The sequence below is a fragment of the Xenopus laevis genome, chromosome 2S (assembly GCF_017654675.1).
Source record: "Xenopus laevis strain J_2021 chromosome 2S, Xenopus_laevis_v10.1, whole genome shotgun sequence".
Taxonomy (NCBI): domain Eukaryota; kingdom Metazoa; phylum Chordata; class Amphibia; order Anura; family Pipidae; genus Xenopus; species Xenopus laevis.
This window is the reverse complement of record NC_054374.1, coordinates 152,884,164-152,906,349: the sequence shown is the minus strand read 5'-3', so window position 1 is coordinate 152,906,349 and position 22,186 is coordinate 152,884,164. Positions and strand designations below refer to the sequence as shown.

The window sequence follows — 22,186 nt, the reverse complement described above, 5'->3', positions numbered from 1 at the left end:
AAACTTGAATTTGACAGTTTTGACCATAAAAAAAATTGAAAATGTGATTTTCGAATTTGAATTTTCAATTCGACCTTGATAAATCTGTTGACTTTGCAGATTTTTGACTCTTGAATCAACTACTTTGAGCGGATGAAACTTGTATGAATGTTGCAGATAAATAGTATTTTAGGCTTGAAAACTTGCAAATAAATTGTGCTATATATAAACATCTGTAGAATTAAAAAATCTTATTTGTGAAACAAAGATATCGGCTGTATAGAACGAATAAGCCGTCTGATTATAATGCACTCTCTGTGCTTCCTGCAGAGAATAAAGAGGAGATCCCTGTCATGGTTTCAGCTCTATGGAAGAAGCTAGACCATACTCTTTCTCAAATAAGGTAAGTAGCCAAAGAACAATTTAATTGAAAATGAAAATTTGGGGGTTGCACATTCCGCTGCCACAGCAATCCGTGGACTGAATTTCACAGCAGAAGGCTGTCAGAGGTGTGAACCGGAAGTTATAGTTCAACACAAGTTCTGCAGTAGAATCGGGTTTTGCCTTTAAATTGAGTTTACTTTCTGAACCGGGAAATGTTCTTTTCTAAAGTAGTCATTTGTGTGAAGATCTATTTTATGCTCAAATTCTTTTGCTTTTTTTAGGAGCATGCAGAACTGCCTGGTATTACCCACCAGTCAAAAAGGTCAGTTCAAATATGGGCGGATATCAGGGGTGGTTCACCTTGAGTGAACTTTTAATATGTTATAGAATGGCTAATTCTAAGCAATTTTTCAATTGGCTTTCATGTTTTTGAATTTTTTGCCTTCTTCTTCTTCTTCTGACTCTTTCAAATGGGGGTCACTGACCCCATCTAAAAAAACAAATGCTCTGTAAGGCTACAAATGTATCGTTATTGCTACTTTGTATTACTCATCTTTCTGTTTAGACTTCTTCTATTCATATTCCAGTCCCTTTTTCAAATCAATGCATGGTTGCTAGGGTAGTCTTTACCTTAGCAACCAAATTGCTGAAATTACAAACTTTAGAGCTGCTGAATAAAAAGCTAAATAACTCAAAAACCACAAATAATAAAAAATGAAAACCAATTGTCTTAGAATATCACTCTCTACATCATACTAAAAGTTAACTCAAAGGTGAACAACCCCTTTAAAGCAGCATTGTACTGAAGCATCACCTATATTTTGTAGGGGTTCAATCTTTATATAACATTCTTTGAGACACACTCATGGCATTTTAATATATTTGTGAGCACTGGGTGGTGGTGTTGCTTTTTTTTTTCGAGGCGTATTTGTGTCTATATAAGTTTTGTTATTGTCTTAAAGGGGTGGTTCACCTTTAAGGTAAATTTTATTATGTTATAGAATGGCCAATACTAAGCATCTTTTCAATTGGTTTCATTATTTAGTTTATATAGTTTTATTATTATTTGCCTTTTTCTTCAGACTCTTTGCAGCTTTCAAATGGGCGTCGCTGACCCCTGCTAAAAGGCAAATGATTTGTAAGGCTACAAATTTACTGTTATTGCTAATTTTTATTACTCTTCTTTCTATTCAGACCCACTCCTCATATTCCAGTCTCTTATTCAAATCAATGCATGGTTGCTAGGGTAATTTGAACTTGAGCTACCAGATTGCTGAGACTATAATCTGGAGAGCTGCTGAATAAAAAGCTAATTAACTCAAAAAGCATAAATAATAAAAATCAGATCCAATTGCAGATTGACTCAGAATATCACTCTCTACATCATACTAAGAGTTAATTTAAAGGTGAACAACCCCGTTAATCCCTGTTAACCTTTGGCAGTGTTTTATTTTCTCATATTATTTTATATTCTACACTCAAAGAGGCACATTTATCAAGGGTCGAATTTCGAATTCATGTGAGTTTTTTAAAACTCACAAACTTCCATGAATTTGAAATTCGACCAATCAAAATTTATTTAAAAAAAAAATAGAATTTTTAAAACTCGGGTGAATAGAATCAACCCGAAAACTCTACTTGAATTTGTTTCAAATCTAAAAAACTCTATTCGAGTTTTTTTCTTGGAGAAACAAACTCGAATGTCAGGAAGGCTGCAAATTCGGCAGGTTTTAGGTGGCGAATAGTTGAATTTGAGTTCTTAAAGGGCCAGAGTATGATAAATCTTGAAAATCAAATTCTATTTTTTTTTTTATTTTTTTTTTTTAAAAACTTGAATCGGATTTGAATAACTCCCTAGTCGAATTTGACAGTTTTGATCATAAAAAACTCAATTTTGAATTGGACCCTTGATAAATTTGCCCCAAAGTGTACGAATTTTACAAATTTTAGCAGCAGTTGTCTTGAGTGTCATTTCCATAATTAAACTCCCAATTTTTTCTTCTTTCTCCGTGTACAGTCCGCACAAGATATGGAATACAGGACTTGAGACACCAAAGAATGTTAACGTCACACGCAGCTTCTACAGGTTCAGCAGTAGCACTCCAGCAAACATCTACTCCCATAGCAGCAAAGCAAGTCATGTTGAGATCGTTTACATCCCAAAGTGCCTCTCAAACCATAGTCAGCCCTTTGTGCAGTGGTCAGTCTACTATTCAATGCACCAACTCTCCTGCTACTGAAAGCAGTAAGTTTCTCTTTTATATAGTAATATCTAATGTGTGTGTGTTAGTTCTGACACTCTCAGTAACGTTATCCATGCAACAACTGATTCTTCACGCAGGACAAATGGAGTGATGAATTTATTGTTCCTTTTGTTCAGGATAACAGCCCAAATGTTCTGAACTACAGGGACTGAAGCGGCTGAAACCTCCTCCCATAACATCAAACATACCGAGACAGTCTGGCTGTATAGTTGAAATAGATAAACTGCCCAATCAAATCTGGAGACCAATGACCAAGCCTTTTAGTCTTTAATTTTAGCCTGTCCTTACTAGTTTCATATCACATACAATGGTCTGATTTGCTGACTGCCAAAGATGGATCAGTGTCCGCAAAAGTATATGATTTGTCTTGTTTGTTTAAAGGATAAGTAAACCTTTAAAATGAGTGACCATAAAATTGAAGAGAGTGCTTTATGCTGAGCACTTTTGTCATTAACATTCATTTTTTTTTTCTTTTTATTCCTAGATATTAAGGGATATATGTGCTGTTAATATTTTGTTACAACAGCGCCACCTGCTGGCCAGTTTCTGACTACAAGTAGTCAAGGAAGTTGTCAGGAGAAAGAAAGAGGCTGCTCTGATGTTCTTCTGCTTAGGAAAAAAATTTCTAACCTTTCTCAAATATTTCTTAAGCAGATAAACATCAGAGCAGCCTCTTACTTTCTCCTGACAACTTCCTTGACTACTTGGTGGTTAGAATAGTGATAAAACTGATCAGCAGGTGGTGCTGTTGTAACAAAAATTATTCATATTAACAGTACATGTATCCCTTAATATCTTGGAATAAAAAGACAATAAATAATGAATCTAAATTACAAAAGTGCTTAGAACTGCACTTTCATCAGTTTTACATTCACTTATTTTTAAATGTTTACTTATCCTTTAAGGTTCTCTTGTTTGCCAAAGACATTAACTGTCTGTTTTCATATCAGGGGTAAATATGTTTGTTCTAGTAACCCATAGCAACCAATTGCATATTTTTTTCAGTAGACCAGGGGTTTAAGCTAGAGTATACTAGTCCTAAAGGGGTGGTTCACCTTCAAATTAACTTTTAGTATGTGATAGAATGTCTAATTCTAAGCAACTTTTCAACTGCTCATCAGTATTTATTTTTCATAGTTTTTGAATTATTTGCCTTCTTCTTCTGATTCTTTTGCAACTTTTCAATAGGGATCACTGACCCCATCTAAAAAACAAATGCTCTGTAAAGCTCCAAATTTATCGGTATTGTTACTTTTGATTACTCATCTTTCTATTCAGATCCTCTCCTATTTATATTCCAGTCTCTTATTCAAATCAATGCGTAGTTGCTAGGGTAATTTGGACCCTAGCAATCAGATTGCTCAAGTTGCAAACTGGAAAGCTGCTGAATAAAAAGCTAAATAATCCAAAAAAACACAAATAATAAAAAAATGAAAACCAATTGCAAATTGTCTCAGACTATTATCACTTTCTACATCATACTAAAAGTTAACTCTAAGGGGAAAAAGTTGAATGAACACCTGTTTATTCTTCAGAAAAGCCCTAATGTCCTGTGTGAAACTGTTCAATGAAGCAAATGCAGCTTTCAGGCATTAGAATTTCTTTTTCTTACCAAGTTGAGCCTGGCATAATAGAACCTAAGGGGTTAAGAGATATCTATATTTGTGTGCACACAATGTCAAACCCCAACATACTAATTAGATGATTTCCTCTTCCCCCTGTTTTCTGTATACCCCTTTTTATTATAAGTGTTAACTTTTCCCCTCTATTTGTTTAGAAGGAGAAACTTTACAGAATTCTGCTTTGTCCGATGCAGAGAAGAAACAGACTTCCTCACCCATGAGGCGCAAAACGTATGTTGTTCCTCTCCCATCATAATTCCTCCGTTGTATAGTTACCTCTTCTAATATACAGATTACATGGGTTGCTTTTAGCTCATTCATAGGAAAGCATTGACCATATCAGTCTTTTGGGACACAAAACAAGCCTCCTCTTCACCACAAATTATCACAGTGATTGCAGTTTAGAGTGACCATTGCTTAATCTATTAGACCAAAGAACTGGTGCTAGAAAATGTTTTATCTCAAAGCATTAAAAATATCAGGAAAACATTTGCCTCACTAAATAATCAGTTAACTAGGAAACTTCAAAAGAGGCTGGCACAAGCCTGGACCCACGAAGTAGTGAAGCTGAAGCCAGATTGTAAAAGGGTTAAAAAAAATCTTACATTTTATTTTCCATAATTAAGAACCAAGGCCTGATCAGCCTAAGATTAAGTGTCCCTGGTAGACACGAAACGCGTCAGGCGTTGGTTCTTAATTATGGAAAATAAACGTAGTATATACTGGTTACATAATTGTATAGTTCATCAGTTAACTAGTACCAGTTTCCGCTCGTTTCAGTGACTGTCAAAGGAGAAGACGTGCAGCTCCTCTGAACTCCAGCTCAGCTACTCATGAAGGAGAAACAGAAGGGAATGTTGACTCGCTCCAAGATCTTATTGATGGCAACTTCCCTGTGAGTGTAAACCTGTTTTTTTTTTTTTTTATCCTTTCTTTATTTCCAAGTCCTGGTATATCAAATGGTCAGGGTATTATATTGCTGGTTGGAGAAAGCAATTTGAGATCAGGGTTGCCTGCTGGTAATGAGATTTTACGCTAATCAAGATACGGTTGCTTTTGAATGCTGGATGACTGTAATGATTGACTTTTTCTCCTGATATTGGGTGACACAGGCACTTAAGAGTTAATAAGTGGTAATCTTACCAGCAAGAGAGAGGACATTAGTTTAGGGCCAGACAAGGCCAAAATCAGCCTGCTAAAATCTGCAGGTCGATTTCAACTTCTGACTCTTTCCAGCTTTCATATGGGGCTCATTGACCCCGATCTAAAAAACAAATGCTCTGTAAGGCTACAAATGTATTGTTATTGCTACTTTTTATTCTTCATCTTTTTATTAAGGCTTCTCCTATTCATATCCCAGTCTCTTATTCCAATCAATGCATGGTTGCTAGGGTAATTGCTGAAACTGCAAACTGGTGAGCTGCTGAATAAAAAATCGAAATACCTCAAATTGCTAATAATAAAAAATAAGAACCAATTGCAAATTGTCTCAGAATAACACTCTCTACATCATACTAACCGTTAATTTAAAGGTGAACGATCCCTTTAAGGAGCTACGTGACCCTTACCGGTGTTATCTCCTGCAGTCAAGATAACATTTGGTTTTGGATGCTGGATAAACAAGCAACTGGCAACTTGTTATGCTCCGATCAAAACTGGGAAAAAAGGATTGGTTGCTATGGGCAACTGCACAGATGCAATTTAGCACCAACATTAGTAAATCAAAACTTCCACTGTCTTATGCTTACCAGAGTTAAATTTGAAATCATTTTTAAGCCAAACCTGTTTTACATTTTAGCAACTGGTAATAGAAAATGCCCGGGAGAAGATTCTAAGTAACAAATCTCTGCAAGAGAAGCTGGCGGAAAATATCAACAAGTTTCTAGGAAGGTAATTATCATATGCGTGCGGGTAACGCTTCCTTTAATAGTAAATAAGCACACACTGGTTTGGCTGTACTTTCAGAGGTGCATCACACCCATCATATCAGTTGTGTAGAGATACCAGGTGGCACTGGCCTTTGTTTAAGAGCCAATCCGTTAAATCGGTGTCAAAAATCTACAATTCTGGAATGTATCTTAATAAAACAGTAAATCTTCCTTATGTCGTTTTTCTCTGATATTCCTCATAGTCCTCACTAGACACATAATTAAATGCAGTAACACTGCAATGCACACCGGCTATACTATGCTCCTGGACCCCACTATGTTTGTTACTTCTGCTAATTAGCGACTTATTGCCTTATTGAAAACACACAAGAAAACTGTTCATTAAGAAACTGTACTTTCTCGGGTGGATCCTAACCTGTAACTGTTTCTGAAGTGACACAGCTACCCAGGCCTCCAAGCTGTCTGAGGGAGGGGCTCTTGAACAATATACTTCCATTGATGAAATTCTCGGACTTCAGGTAATGCAGTTTTACACCGCCTCAATTATGCTATAATATTAATATATATGAATAATAATTATAACAGCAGCCCAGAGCACAGTAAGTACCGTATATACTTGAGTATAAGCCGTCCCGAGTATAAGCCGAGGTGCCTAATTTTACCTCCAAAAACTGGGAAAGCTTATTGACTCGAGTATTAGCCTAGGGTGAAAAATGCAGCAGCTTCTGGTAAGTTTCAATCAAAAAATTGAGGGTTTCTGCTCCCATTGGAGGTACCGTAGTCTCGTTTTTGGATGCCGGCGACCATTCTTGGACGCCGGCGAATATTCTTGGAGACTATTATTGGACGCCGGCGACTATTCTTAGATGCCGGCGACCGTTTTTGCGCTTGACCCGAGTATAAGCCGAGGTAGAGTTTTTCAGCATATTTTGGGGGCTGAAAAACTCATCTTATACTCGAGTTTATACGGTATGTATAGTGCCATTAAAGGATCCGTTCAGTGTAAAAATAAAGTCACTCCAGCCTATATAGATTACATTTTTTTGGCTAATTAACTAAATTAGAAACATTTTTTATTTTGCATGTTCCTAGTTTTTAATTTTTACACTGAACAATTCCTTTAAAGGAGAATTCAACCCGTAGTTTAATAAAACCCTTCCCCCTACCCAGGGTAGACCCCCACGGGCAAATGCCTCTAATTTTTTCTAACCCCTCCATGCAGATTGTGGCCTCGGAGTTCACGGCAGCCATCTTCTGTCTTTTTCTGAAGTTTCGGTGCATGCGCAGTTGTTTCCGGTCTCGAACCACTGCACATGCGCCGAAAGTCGCAAAAAATTTTCAGAAATTGACTTTCAGCACATACGCAGTTGTTGAGGACTGAAAATTTACTCCCAACTGCGCATGCCCCGAAAATGCCGTCAATACACGAAGATTACCGGAGAAGAAGAAGATGGCTGCCGTGAACTCTGAGGACAAAATCTGCACGGAGGGGTGAGTAAAAAATTAGGGGCATTTGCCGGGGAGGGGGGGGCAGGTACGCTGGGGGGGAGGATGGAGGGGGGTCTACCCAGGGTAGGGGGAGGGTTTTTTTTAAACTACGGTTTGAATTCTCCTTTAACAATTAAAAGATGGCTGAAGAAGATGGAGAGCTGCTGCTGAACTTAGAATACCTCGATCATTACTGTTATAGGGCTGGTACAGTATGCTCAGTATATGAAAGGCAGACTTCTCCTTTTAACAGTTTTATCCCTTGAAAATTTTGTTTTAAGATATTTTGTTCTTTCTAGGGAGGGGAGATACATATGTCAGAGGAAGCTATTCATGATATCCTAGAGCAAACTGAACTGGACCCGGATTTCCAGGAATTATATGACCTCTTTGCATGTAGTAAGTTTTCTGTTGCTGGTTTGAAAAAAAATATTCCTTTCTGCCCTAATAGACTTCTTATGACCACAGGCTTTTAACTGAAATGACGATAACAAGATCTCTGGGAAAAATAGCAGCCATATCATTTTGAACTATGGATTTGTAATGCAGCCAGTCCATCAAACAACCGCCTGCTTATAAATCTTATACAGTAGCTATAAGCACTTTGCCTGCCTATTGTCATCAGCCATAATACCTTTAGTAAGTATCTTTTGGTTTGCAAAGGATGTTAATTGAAAGGGAAGTGTCTTGAGTTACTTAGGATATTGACCCTAGCAACCAGACTGTGCAGAACTTTAGGTTCCATGTAGGATTCTGCCACTTTGCAGAGTGATTTGTCTAAGTTGGGAAACTGGGCAGCAAACTGGAAAATGAGGTTCAATGTTGATAAATGCAGGTTATGCACTTTGGCAAATATAATATAAATGCAAGTTATACACTAAATGGCAGTGTGTTGGGAGTTTCCTTAAATGAGAAGGATCTTGGGGTTTTTGTAGATAACACGTTGTCTAATTCTGGGCAGTGTCATTCTGTGACTACTAAAGCAAATAAATTTTTTGCATAAAAAAGGGCATTAACTCAAGGGATGAAAACATAATTATGCCTCTTTATAGGTCCCTGGTGAGGCCTCATCTGGAGTATGCAGTGCAGTTTTGGACTCCAGTCCTTAAGAGGGATATAAATGAGCTGGAGACTAAGTGCAACTAAACTGGTTAGAGGGAGGGAAGACTTAAATTATGAGGGGAGACTGTCAAGGTTGGGGTTGTTTTCTCTGAGAAAATGCTTGAGTGGACATGATTACACTTTACAAGTACATTAGAGGACATTATAGACAAATAGCAGGGGACCTTTTTACCCATAAACAGGATCATTGCCCCAGAGGCCTCCCCTTCAAACTAGAAGAAAAGAACTTCATTTAAAGGAAGTAGGTGGTTCTTCACAGTCAGGACAGTGAGGTTGTGGAATGCACTGCCGGGTGATGTTGTGATGGCTGATTCTGTTAATGCTTTTAAGAGGGGTCGTTCACCTTCCAAATACTTTTTTCAATTGAGTTGTTTTTACCAGAAATTTTCCAACTGTTTTCCATTTTTTTTATTTTTTACAGTTTTTCCAAAATCTAAATTTTATGGTTCCTGTCTGGTGTTGCAGTCTGGCAGCTCAGTGATCCAGGAGCAGATTCTGAACTGTTGCATTTTGCCACATTTAGTTGATACATTTAGTTGATACATTTAGTTGATACAATTAGTTGATACAATTAGTTGATACATTTCTCTGCAGAATCTGTGGAATATTAGCAACTTTTGTATCAATTCTAACAGCTGCCTGTAATGACACTCAGGGATTCTGCTCAGCAGGGACAAAGATAAGAAATGTATCAACTAAATGTTTCAATTTAGAACAGTTTAGAGGGTCGGTGACCTCCCTTCCCAGAGCAGCTTTAGAAAGGTGAAAAATAAGACTTACACTTCAATATTCGGTGTCAGTGTGTGTATGTATGGATGCTGGGTTTCATTTTGAGAGGTTGAACTTGATGGACTTTGGTCTTTTTCAGCCCAATCTAACTATGTAACTATGACTGCATTTTGAGTTCCAGGGTCAAGACCAGTTTTAACGTTGGTTAATTTTCTACAGTCTTCAAGAAAGTAAATGTGGGTCGATGGTTACAAACTCAATAACCTTTTTGTCATCTAATTAGGTTCGACAAAGCCAACAAAACTTGCATCTCGTGATCCTTCCTTACAAACTGAAGGGGTTGCCACCAGTAGTATTCGAGTTGCTAATGATAACCTGGAACCCATGGAGAGCTCTTTTGATGCAAGCGGTAATTATTGTGTATTTTTTTATTTACCCCCATAGCAACTAGTAATTCCTTGCGATATTTTCCAGAAATGCCATTTTTATATGATCTATGAATGATATCTGGATATTTGTTGTCTTCTATCAGCTGATCAGTATCGATCAATATAACTGCTGCACTGTAACACGCTCAACATTAGGTAACCCATGTGATCCTATCTTAGCCATTTATTATTTTCTTTTTAAATACTTTTTATTGAGTTTTGCAATATAATTAATTCACTTGACTATTTGACAGTTATACAGATATATCTATGCAAATAATGTTCAAAAATTTTCATATGAGCAATAAACAAGAAGTGTTAAAACAATTAGACCGGTTCTCTTCTTTCAGTTAAAAGTTCGGCAAAATAAGTTTAAGAATCCAATCAAAATTAATTTATGGGTATAAATCAGCAAGTATGCGAATGGCTTAGCCTATAAATTATATAACTGACTTTTCAATCAAGTTTTCATTTATTCTTTTTCTCAGTAGATACATCACACTCCAGCAACCACTCTGAAGTGGCTGCAGAGCAGAAGAAAGATGGCCGTTCCCAGCTTGTAGTTCCCAGCCCCACACCAAAAGTTACAGAAAGCACTGGGTTGCCATCAAAAGTACAAGAAATGCCAATATCTGCCAGTGAAAGACAGTCCATGTCAGATCGGAGTGTAGAGTCAAAGAAGAGCATTGATTCCATCATCATTCTGGACAATACAGGAAGTGACACAGTAATAGAATCCAATGAGGAAGTACAAGTAACATCTATGGAAGTCGGAATATCACAGTCACAAGATGTTGACATGAACGTTTTGCATACAGAAGTGATCGGAGCCGACTGTCAGTTGGCTGTGGAACAAGGTTCGTTAAACATGTTGACTATCGATTTAACAGTTCCGAATTCAAAGGAAGAGACTCCAAAAACGCGAACGTATGAAAAGGCAAGTGAAGCTAAAAAATCTTCACCTTTAAAAGATGAAGTCCAAGCTTTAGGCAGTAGGCGGTTGGAGAGGAATAAAAGTGAAGGCGCTGAGGAACCATGCACAACAGAGTCTCAGAATATCGTTGTACTGGTTTCTATTGGAAGCACTGTTACTGAGTCTAATCTTCTAAACCAGCGAGGGGACTTGCCTGCAACACCGAGGAAAACAGACACTCCTACTGATAATACAGTGAGTGAACAGATGCAGGCAGAAAGCTCTATCACATCGAAGGAACTAAAAGTAGTCCAGAAACAGGCAAGCAAGACACCACCTCATCCCATGGTACCACCTATAAGTCCATCCATAAAGGGTTCCTCATCTGATTCTGATGGGAGCAGTCTTCCTTTAGAAGTCTCAAGCTCGGTGGGGGTCTCAACACCAGTCAATACCAGCAATGTAGAACAGAACTGTAGTGACGTTTCATCTGTAGATCCATCCCAAATAATTACTCTCAGCTTTATCACCGAGGATATTGCCGAGGATGCCGAGCTAACAAAGGCAGTTAAAAGTATTAGCGAGAGGAGTAACTCTGCTTTACTGTTGTCTCCTTTCCATAAACCGCAGGAAAGCGGTAGCATTGTTTCTATCCCAGGCCCCACTTCTGAGACTTTGACCCTTTTAGCGGATCCAAGAGAAGTAGTGAATGTGTCCGGCGATGTTGCTACTGGAGTGAAACCAGCTGAAGACTGTACCATCATTTCTTTGCCTGGGGCTTCTAATCTCTCCACTGACGGGGGAATCATACAGCTAATGCCTGCCACAAGCTCTAGCTTTGCACCATCCGGAAGCTTTTTTATCAGCACGTGTAACACTGGTGGTGCACAGCAGTCCAACATCATGGTGGTACCCAGTAATTGTGCTCCTGCGTCTACCCAAAAGCAGCCATGCCATTTCCAAACTCCACCCAGGCCACACAGCGTTTATACTGTTGGACAGGCCATTTCACCGAAACTTTCACAAGGTGAGGATCTTTCATTGATATATATCTGCCTATAAAGTGCCATGGGGAAAGTCTGCACGCTAAGCATTCAGTATGTTTACAGTTAATTTAATAAACAGGTGTCTCTGTGTTAATAATCCTATATTTGCAGACAATTTTGTTTCAGCCTGGGGTAGCAGAATAAAGAGGACCAATATGAGTAACTTTATATCAGTTAATTTTTTGGATTTTGATCCCATTTAAAGGGATACTGTCATGGGAAAAAATGTTTTTTTCAAAACGCATCGGTTAATAGTGCTGCTCCACCAGAATTCTGCACTGAAATCTGTTTCTCAAAAAGAGCAAACTTGTGTTTTGATATTATTTTTTTTTAATCTGACATGGGACTAGACATATTTTCAGTTTCCCAGCTGCCCCCAGTGATGTGGCTTTGATAAACTTCAGTCACTCTTTACTGCTGTACTGCAAGTTTGAGGGATATCACCCCCCCCAGCAGCCTAACAACAGAACAATGGGAAGGTAACCAGATAGCAGCTCCCTAACACAAGATAACAGCTGCCTGGTAGATCTAAGAACAGCACTCAATAGTAAAATCCATGTCTCACTGCGTTCCGTTACATTGAGTAGGAGAAACAACAGCCTGCCGGAAAGCAGTTCCATCCTAAAGTGCTGGCTTTTTCTGAAAGCACATGACCAGGCAAAATGACCTGAGATGGCGCCTACACATCAATATTACAACTAAAACAAAATACTAGGGATGCACCGAATCCAGGATTTGGTTCGGGATTCGGCCAGGATTCTGCCTTTTTCAGCAGGATTCGGATTCGGCCAAATCCTTCTGCCAGGCCAAACCGAATCCTAATTTGCATATGCAAATTAGGGGCAGGGAGGCAAATTGCGTGACTTTTTGTCACAAAACAAGGAAGTAAAATGTTTTCCCCTTTGCACCCCTAATTTGCATATGCAAATTCGGGTTCGTTGTTCGGCCGAATCATTCGCCAAGGATTCGGGGGTTCGGCCGAATCCAAAAAAAAAAAGGATTCGGTGCATACCTACAAAATACATTTGCTGGTTCAGGAATGACAACCCAGCTCCATGTGCCTGCTGTTATGTTACCAGAGAACCTTTGTTTCTTCCATCTCTTTCTGAAACTTGTTGCAATTAGTTACTATAGGATCCATATGAACGTATTCTATTTAGTGCAGCTGGGAAATTGACAATATGTCTAGCCCCATGTCAGATTTCAAAATTGAATATAAAAAAAATCTGTTTGCTCTTTTGAGAAATGGATTTCAGTGCAGAATTCTGCTGGAGCAGCATTATTAACTGATCCATTTTGAAAAAAATGTTTTTTCCCATGACAGTATCCCTTTAACCTTGTACAGAGCTGGATGTAAAATGAGCAAAACACATTTATGTTGCAGGTTCTACTTTTATCCTGGCCTCTGCTGTCCAGCCTGTGCTGCCTGGTGTGATGGGCATGTTCCCTGTCTCTGTTGTCGGGCAGAGCAGTAATACATTCACAACACCTTCCCATCAGGCAAGTTTAACTGCATTTTCTTCCAAATGTTGTTGCAGTGCAGCTTTATCTTGTAATGCAAATTTACCCTGAATTAGGCCAGGATTCTGCCTTTTTCATCAGGATTTGGATTTGACCTTAAAATCATGTGAGTTTTTATCACACGAACAAGAAAGTTAAACATTTTTTAGCCACGAGCATAGGTCTCTTTAACCCTTCCTTGCCCTAATTAGTAGGGATGCACCGAATTCACTATTTTGGATTCGACTAAACCCCCCCCCAAATTCTTTGCCAAAAAATCCGAATCCTAATTTGTATACGCCAATTAGGGGTGGTAAGGGGAAAACTTTTTTTACTTACTTGTTTTGTGACAAAAAGTCACACGATTTCCCTCCCAGCCCCTAATTTGTATATACAAATTAGGATTCGGTTCAGCCAAGCAGAAGGATTCGGCCGAATCCTGGTCGAATCCAGAACAGAATCCTGGATTTGCTGCATCCCCTACTAATTAGCATGATTTTGGCAGAATCTTTCAAAAAGGCTAGACATGTTTCACTTGACCGATCTATGGAGAGCCCATAATGATGGGATTAAACAATTTACATGCTTCTCCCGTATTGACGGGGGGGGGGGGAATATAATCCTCAAATATGTCACCTCAAGAAGCAGTTTACGCTTCACATAGATGGGCTACAAAAGGAGGTAGCATCCAAGGAAGCCATGCACGTAGCAGACCTAAATACCCATATTGTCAACATGGCAAAACTCGCAGGCGACAATCCTCCTAGCCCATAAAATATATTTTATATATATTTCGTAGTCAGGGGGCAAATAAGCTTCTAGCCTACCCCAGCAGGAACCCTACCCAACTCACCACAATACCTGCTATTAGGGTTGCCACCTTTTCTGGAACAAAAATACCGGCCTTCCTATATATTTATCTTTTTTTCCCTATTAATAACATTGGGATCAACCATCATTTTTACCGGCCAGGCCGGTAAAACACCGACCAGGTGGCAACCCTACCTGCTATAAAGACAACTACAGGGAACCTTGCCTCAAACTAAAAATAAATTAATGAGCCCTTTAGGAGCTACTACTCAGCCTTGTAGTCAAAAACATTCAAAACTGGGGATTGAGTACAATGACATCCTACAGTAAGATTGATATGCCAAGACTGGATGCCTTTTCCTGTACACTCCCATAAAAGCCAAATAAGTGTCTGATGCAATTTAATCCTTTCCAGGAGACAAAACACCAGGAATTGGTGACCTTCCTATAGAATGGTACAGAAGTTACCAAAAAGAGTTGACCCCTAGTCTTGTCAAACTGTTTTAGGTTGGGGATGGAGTCCCGCTGCCTGATTCCATGAACAAGGCAATGACTCTAGTTCTTCCTAAGCAAAACAAGGACCCCAAGGAATGTGCATCGATATCCCTAATGAACTGACATGCCAAAATCCTAGCCAAGGTCCTAGCCAGGCATCTCAATAGGGTTATTATACAAATAGTTGACATAAATGAATCTGGTTGTATCCGTATGAGAACCACGGACATCAACATCAGGCGTCTCTCACTGTGACTCATGACAGCTCCAGCTCTAGATTAATCGACACTCTAGACAATGAGAAGGCATTTGATTCTGTGGAAAGGCCTTACCTGCGGGCAACCATGCGATGTATGGGATTTCCAAATAACTTTACAAAATGAGTACAAGCACTCTATCTGGCCCCAGAAGCAGCTACATGTACAAACCAAAATATTTTGCAGCCCTTTAAATTACACAAGTACTAGGCAGGGGTGCCCCCTCACCCCCTACTTTTCACATTGCCTATGGAATCCCTGGCCTGCATAATAAGACAGACGTCTAGGATAGAGGGACTCGAGATGGGAGGGATAACTGAGAAAATATCAATGTTTGTGGATGATACCCTTTTATATCTGGCAAACCCTGACCAAGACCTCAGTGCAGCCCTGGACATTATTAATACATATACTACTTACTCCAGTTTAAAAATAAATTGGAGCAAGTCCGCCCTGTTTTAAGTAGACTCCCAACCAGCCCCCCTGCTGGTATTGCTTGGGGGGAACTTAAGATGGATGGGCGAATCTTATCAAACCTTGGCATCAAAATCCACAAAGACCTCCACAAATTTGAACCTCTTGCCTTCATGGCAGACACTGAAGCAGAAAGTGAGAGCCTGGACCCATTTACCACTGTCCCTGATTGGTCGCATTAATCTGTTCAAAATAGTAATGCTTCTAAAATGTACTTATATATTCAGACAATCTCGCACAAAGTTCCCTACTATCTTCTTCATAGGGCTTATTATGCTCCATACCCAATTAAATTGTTATCCAACCACACCAAAGATTGGTATAGCAAAGCTGAAACAAACAACAGACGTTGTTGGCCTTGAAGCCCCAAACCTTTTTCTATACTATTTAGCAGCGAAGCTGAAAACAGCAAAGTGGTGGACAAGCTCCATCCCCTCGAGAACCCTGCCACACGCTTAGAGGCGCAAGCAGTAGGGTCATATGAGGAACTTAAATATCTCCTTTATAGATGCTGCAACTATACATCAAAAACAACAACTCTATCCATGAGAGAAGTGGTATGGACATGGAATACAGCGGTGTCTTCCCTAAACCAGCAAACTACTGGGTTCAACCAGGAGATTGAGCACAGATATACTACCCCTGTAACCTAAGTAGGGTTGCACGGAATCCACTGATTTGGGACTCGCCCGAATCCCCAAAACCTTTGTGAAAGATTTTAATTATTAACGGGTTAATGAGAAGCCAACATCTACTTTTAACAAATTCTATGTGCCGCCCTTAGGTTTTGCATGTTCCAGTTTCACAAGGAGTTCCCAAGCTGCCTCTCCCGCCGAAGTCTCAGAAACCTGTACCACCAAGAACTCTGGCAAGCGCAGGTATCTAGCCAACAAAGCAGCAAAAACTATTTGCTAAAAGTTTTTTTCTAAGGAAGTGCAATATGAACATAAAACGTGTTCATTATTTGGTCATTCCATGGGCTTATTATTATTTTTTTTTTTTTTTTTTGTAACTTAAAATTTTTATTAGGAATAAAATTCTCCAGAGAAGAAAAGAAAAATAAAGCATTCCAAGCTTGCGATATCACATGTATACATTAGAGAAGTAGGTGCTAGACAATACATTAGAAGTAGACATTGCCGCAAGTCTGTATTACAAGCAGAGATCGTTCTGGATATTCTCATACATGTTAAAACATTAACATATAAACAGAAAACAAAATAAAAAATAAAGTTCTACCTTGCATGAAATAATCTCTATATTGATTAGCAAAAAATTGTATAGTACATTGCTTAGTAGTTCAGATACCAGAGCAAATTCCATATCTTAAGAAAGCATCGTGAGTTAACTAAAAATCAAGAATCTATACTACGTGTATCTCAACATTTGCCACCTAGTCAAATGTAAAAGTAGTTAGGAATTTTGTGGCTTTGCCAACATCTCGTAAGGTGCCCAAATAGCTAGAAACTTATGTGTCCATGGGCTTATTTTTACTGCCAAAAAACAGTTTGTCTTCGGCACACCACTTGATATTTATAGGGTGCATTCAATCCCAGGCTGCTTCAAGCCCAACGCAGTAATCTCTTGAAAAAGGGGAAAAAAGAAGCACACCGTACTTCGGCTTCTGCCTTCAAAGCATTTTATTGCAGCAGAGATATGCCGCAAGCTTTCGGGGACAACCCCTTCCTCGGGTGCATCTGATGAAGTATGGTGTGCTTCTTATTTTTTTTCTGAAGCTGCATAAGGCGATTGTTGGTGGAACCATAAATGCAGAACATAAAATGCAGAGCTCAGCACCTTGCTTGTATCTGTAGTTTTTGACTATGTTAAAGGAAAACTATACCCCAAAAATAAATTTTAAGCAACAGATCGTTTAATATTTCACTGAATTTAATATAAAGTATCTTACCAAACTGGAACATATGTTTAAGTAAATATTGACCTTTTACATCTCTTGCCTTGAACCACCACGTTGTTATATTCTCTGTGCAGCCTCAGAGATCAGCTGCCCAGAAATACTGCAGCTCTGACTGTAACAGGAAGAAGTGTGGGAGCAAAAGATCCAACTGTTAATTGGCTCATGTGACCTAACATGTTTTGTATGTGCACCGTGAATCCTAGGATCCCTAGGATTTTTTAAAATGGAAATTTCAAATTTAGGATTACCCAATGGCACATACTATTAAAAAAAGTATATTTTTATGATAAAGGTTTATTTACATGAAGCAGGGTTTTACATACGAGCTGTTTTTATAGACACCTACATTGTTCAGGGGTATAGTTTTCCTTTAATACAGCAAATATATTACCTGCAGGAACCATTAACACAGAGCCAGTTGTATATATGCAAACTCAACCCTCATAGCAGTGTATTCAGGTCCTATACTGCCTGCATATAATCTTTAAACATTGCATGCCGGTCTCTTTATGGTGTAACTTTTTTTTAAATCTCCTACTGAACTTCCTGTATAAGATATGGGGAAAATTTAATTTGAACAGCCCTCAGATATAAAATGTTGGACACAACACTGCATGAAAATAGTTCCAGGGGCAACCAAAAAAGGCTATCATTGGCTATTTGGTAGACTCTTTATGGACTGGCAGCATACGTTGGGCTCTGTTTTGGCAATAAACCTGGTGTTCATGAAATTAAAACTTGCCTCCAATCCAATAATTCAAACATAAGCACCTGTTTTAAAGCCACTTGGCGCAACATCCATGGGGTTGGTGAGCGACATGTTACTTATGAGCGTTAGGTTGGGATCACTGCTCAAGGATGAAAGTTTGTTACTGAAATACACAAAAGCCATTAATATCCTGTAAATTGTATCCTTATAAACGGTGACTAGTGATGTCATCAGTTATAAACGGTGAGTAGTGATGTCATGGGAACTCCTCGGTGACTTATAATAGGGGGTACTTTATTCACTATATATACATTATATAAGCCAGTAGAATGAATATATATATATATATATATATATATATATATATATATATATATATATATTGCAACTAATTCTCATCTGCTTATCATCACTTTGTAAGTAAATTGTTATATGATGTTTTTTTGCTTCTCATCTGTTTTCTTTTCATTTTATAGCAGAGAAGCAGGGAACAGCCGCAACCACAGATTCTGGGAACCGAAAATCAAGCTCTCGCATGCAAAGGTAAGTGATCGGGTACTTTTAAATATCTTTGTGTTTTATGGCTACTGGATGTTACATTCTCTCTCTCTCTCTCTCTCTCTCTCTCTCTCTCTCTCTCTCTCTCTCACACTCTCTCTCTCTCTCTCACAAACAAAAATATAGTTCACTTGTAATTAAAGTTCACTCACTTGTATTACCCAATTTCAGGCTGTGTAGAGGTATATAAACTAGAATAGGGATACTAAAAACAAGAGAAAGCAGTAAAACCCCACACTACCCTACTAAAATTAATTGAGATCTAATTATATAAGTACTTAGTGCTATTATAAACATGAGCTTTTTTTTTTTTTTTTTTTTTTTGAAATCTTACCTTTTTAAACTTTAATTGAATCTCGGATCCAGAGAAATGTAATGGAATTGTAGCGCTAATAGCGCAGCATTCATTCCTTTTATTCTCTTTTATCTCTACGGCACTGAGGATTTGTTGGTTTTATAGCAAAGTTATCTCTCCTTACAAGACAGTTAAACGTAGTAACGAGACCACAGTCCTCAGTGTTCTGCCTTTCTCCCACGTGTGGTGTCCCAGGGCTTAGAACAACGCAGCTAGTTTCTTCGGGACAACTCCACCTCTATACTATTTTCTAATTTCTAACTTTTATTCATGAATTGCTGAAGCTTTATTTTTAATTCTTTGATACCATGAAATCACTTTAAAATTATAACTACAGCACTAGCACCTTATTTAATTCATATAAGAACCATGAACTTTTAGATTGTTCATCAATTGTGTGTAGATGCATTTTGTTGAAGGTCACAGCACCTAATTTATAGCACTTAAGCACTTTAATCATAATTATTTGTATTAACACAATCGATTGAAATGCCATTAATTGTATGTTGGTGCTAAGTTGATTGAGAAATAAGCATATGTTTATAATAGCACTAAGCGCTTATATAATTAGATCTCAATTAATTTTAGTAAGGTAGTGTGGGGTTTTACTGCTTTTTCTTACATTCTCTCTCTCTCTCTCTCTCTCATAAAATACAGGTCTGAAAATGTTGATAAAAACCTTGCTGCCATGTCACAGAACAAGCCAGAAGAGAGACAGACGAGCACCACAAATCCAAGCACTAAAGGAACTGAAAATCATAAGAGAGTGTTGTGCTTTGAGAATACTGCCGCTAACAGGGGTACACCGAATACCAAGTCACTATGTAACAGCGCAGCGCCCCAAAATAAAGATAAGGTGGAAACCATGAACACATCCAGCAGTTCTTTGCCTGCCAAACAGAATAACAAGGACAGTGGGAAAGCAGACAAAACAGCTCCAAGCACAGAGGCAAACTCCAAGTGTGAGAGTGTTCCCTCCAAGCAGCCAGTTGTACCAGCTACAAAGGATCTGTCAGGAGACAAGAAGCCTGTGGCTGTAGCGTCTTCTCCAGATGTTCTTGGTGGGGTCATGGCCAACAAGGAGAATATGTTACAGAAGGAGAATAAAAAGCAAGAGCTACCTGAAGTCAGCAAGAAATCTTCCACTGCCGACGGTGCAGCTGGAAATTTAGAGCGAACTGTGCAAGCGGTGCATGAAACTGGTAGGAAACACGCAACTCTGCCGAGCATTCTAAGGAGGACAAAATTATCCACAGAAAGAATGTGCCCCCCGAGTCCTCTGACTAAGCAGGCCAGTGACCTACTACAGAGCATGCAGTTTAACAGTCCAAATGCAAAACATTTCAGTGGTGGGGACTTGCCAATCCCACGTACCCCAGGCTCAGGGATTGATGACCGATTGGTGGACAGCCACCAAGACCACATGAAAACCCCCAAATCTAAACGCTATCCCGAAGATGGAGGAACTCCCAAGCCCATGCTTCCTCCTGCCACCCCGGAGTTACCAGCTTGTAGTCCCGCCAGTGAAACTGGCAGTGAGAACAGTGTCAACATGGCTGCCCACACCCTGATGATACTGTCACGTGCCACCCTTGCAAAGACTGACGGCAGCTCTCCGCTAAAGGACAACACTCAGCAAATAAAATTGTCAAAAAACTCTTCGAAGAAGCGAAAGCTCGATGAGCCAGATGAGTACGGGAGGCGACCGCATAAGAAAGAGTTGATGAGCCCCTCCGCCATTCTGAAAAGGAAGAAAATGAAGGTAAAAACGCGCTGTTCTTAAAGGGGAACTATCAAGAAAATGTAAATATAATGTAAGATTCAGAATAGTGAAATGAGAATCTTTATAAATACAATCCATTAAAAATTCTGTAGTGTTTCTGAAATAATCAAGTTTATATTCACTATTTCTCTCTTATATTCACTATTTCTCTTCATTCTGTCTTCACGCAGCAGTTGGGTGTCAGATAATCAATGACGGTTACTGCCAATATATCTTATAGGGGGGCTTCTTTTGCCTATAAAATGTATTGGAGCCCACTCTATTAAAATCACCAGAAATCATGTCTCTCTATATGCAGAATTTGTGCAAAAGGCAGTGATTTTGTTTGTACTGAAATCAGTTGAGTGAGCTCTAATTCATCTGCTAGGAAAGGAAGCCCCTATAAGATATATTGGATCTAACTGTCAATGAATATCTGACACCCAACTGCTGCATGAAGACAGAATGAAGAGAAACAGATTATGAGAGAGGGATAGTGAAAATAAACTTGATTATTTCAAAAACAATGCAGAATATTCAATTGATTGTACTTAGAAAGTTTCTAATTTCAGTATGATGAAGCCAATATAAAATGTTCATTTCCGCCATAGTTCCCCTTTAATTAATTTGACTGGCAAATGTGTAACACCCCCTCTTTGTGTCTTTCCCCCAGAAACATCGGAAGAAATCCACAGATGATTTCCCTGCTGGGATGGATGTGGACAAGTTCTTAATGTCGCTGCATTATGATGAATAAACCCAAGTATTTAGAGATGTATAATCTATATATTTGTACGTTTCTGTAAATAGACTCGCAATGTGAAGGATTCTTCATGTTTTGTAATATTTTAGGCACTTAATTTCTGACCAAAAGCAGGGTTGATCTGTAGATATTAATATTTCTGTACATGAAGGGGAGGGTGCAAGTTGAAGAAAATAAGGGTTGATTTATTATTATTATTATTTTTTTTTTAAACAGCTTTATTGTCGGTTATTCTCAAATCCAGTTATTGTGGCGTGGAAATCCTTTTGTTTCCTAAAATGTCACTAGGGCCTTTTTGGTTTCCTCGTGCAGTTACACCCTTTCATTAACATCATTGCATTAAAAAAGAAAAAGTTCTACAAAACGAACCACCTTTCCTTCTTGTGCATAAATAGATATTAATAGATACATAAATAGATATTGCACAGATCTACGCAAGGAATGGGAGAACCTTTGCTGGTGGGGAAATTGTGCTACAGGTATGGGCCCTGTTATACAGAATGCTCGGGACCTGGGGGTTTTCCGGATGCGTTATTTGGCTCTTCATACCTTAAGTCTACTAGAAAATCATTTAAACATGAAATAAACCCAATAGGCTGGTTTTGCTTCCAATAAGGATTAATTATATCTTAGTTGGGATCAAGTACAAGCTACTGTTTTATTATTACAGATGAAAAGTGAATCCTTTTTAAAAATTTGGATTGATTATAAAATCATAAAA

General features: G+C 38.6%; 1 protein-coding gene across 2 annotated transcripts in view; it reads left to right on the top strand.

The window, feature by feature from the left end:
- npat.S (nuclear protein, ataxia-telangiectasia locus S homeolog) overlaps window positions 1–21,829 on the top strand; it is a 32,068-nt gene extending 10,239 nt beyond the window's left edge. The window contains exons 4-18 of one of the 2 annotated variants that reach the window (XM_041582916.1): window positions 310–382; window positions 645–685; window positions 2,381–2,608; window positions 4,405–4,480; window positions 5,030–5,144; window positions 6,048–6,139; window positions 6,572–6,656; window positions 7,926–8,025; window positions 9,761–9,886; window positions 10,397–11,845; window positions 13,249–13,364; window positions 16,185–16,278; window positions 18,504–18,570; window positions 19,598–20,702; window positions 21,376–21,829. In XM_041582916.1, the coding sequence (XP_041438850.1) occupies window positions 310–382; window positions 645–685; window positions 2,381–2,608; window positions 4,405–4,480; window positions 5,030–5,144; window positions 6,048–6,139; window positions 6,572–6,656; window positions 7,926–8,025; window positions 9,761–9,886; window positions 10,397–11,845; window positions 13,249–13,364; window positions 16,185–16,278; window positions 18,504–18,570; window positions 19,598–20,702; window positions 21,376–21,459 (3,851 nt within the window). In that variant the 3' untranslated portion in view covers window positions 21,460–21,829. 2 annotated transcript variants of the gene reach the window in all.
- Window positions 21,830–22,186: the final 357 nt, after the last annotated feature.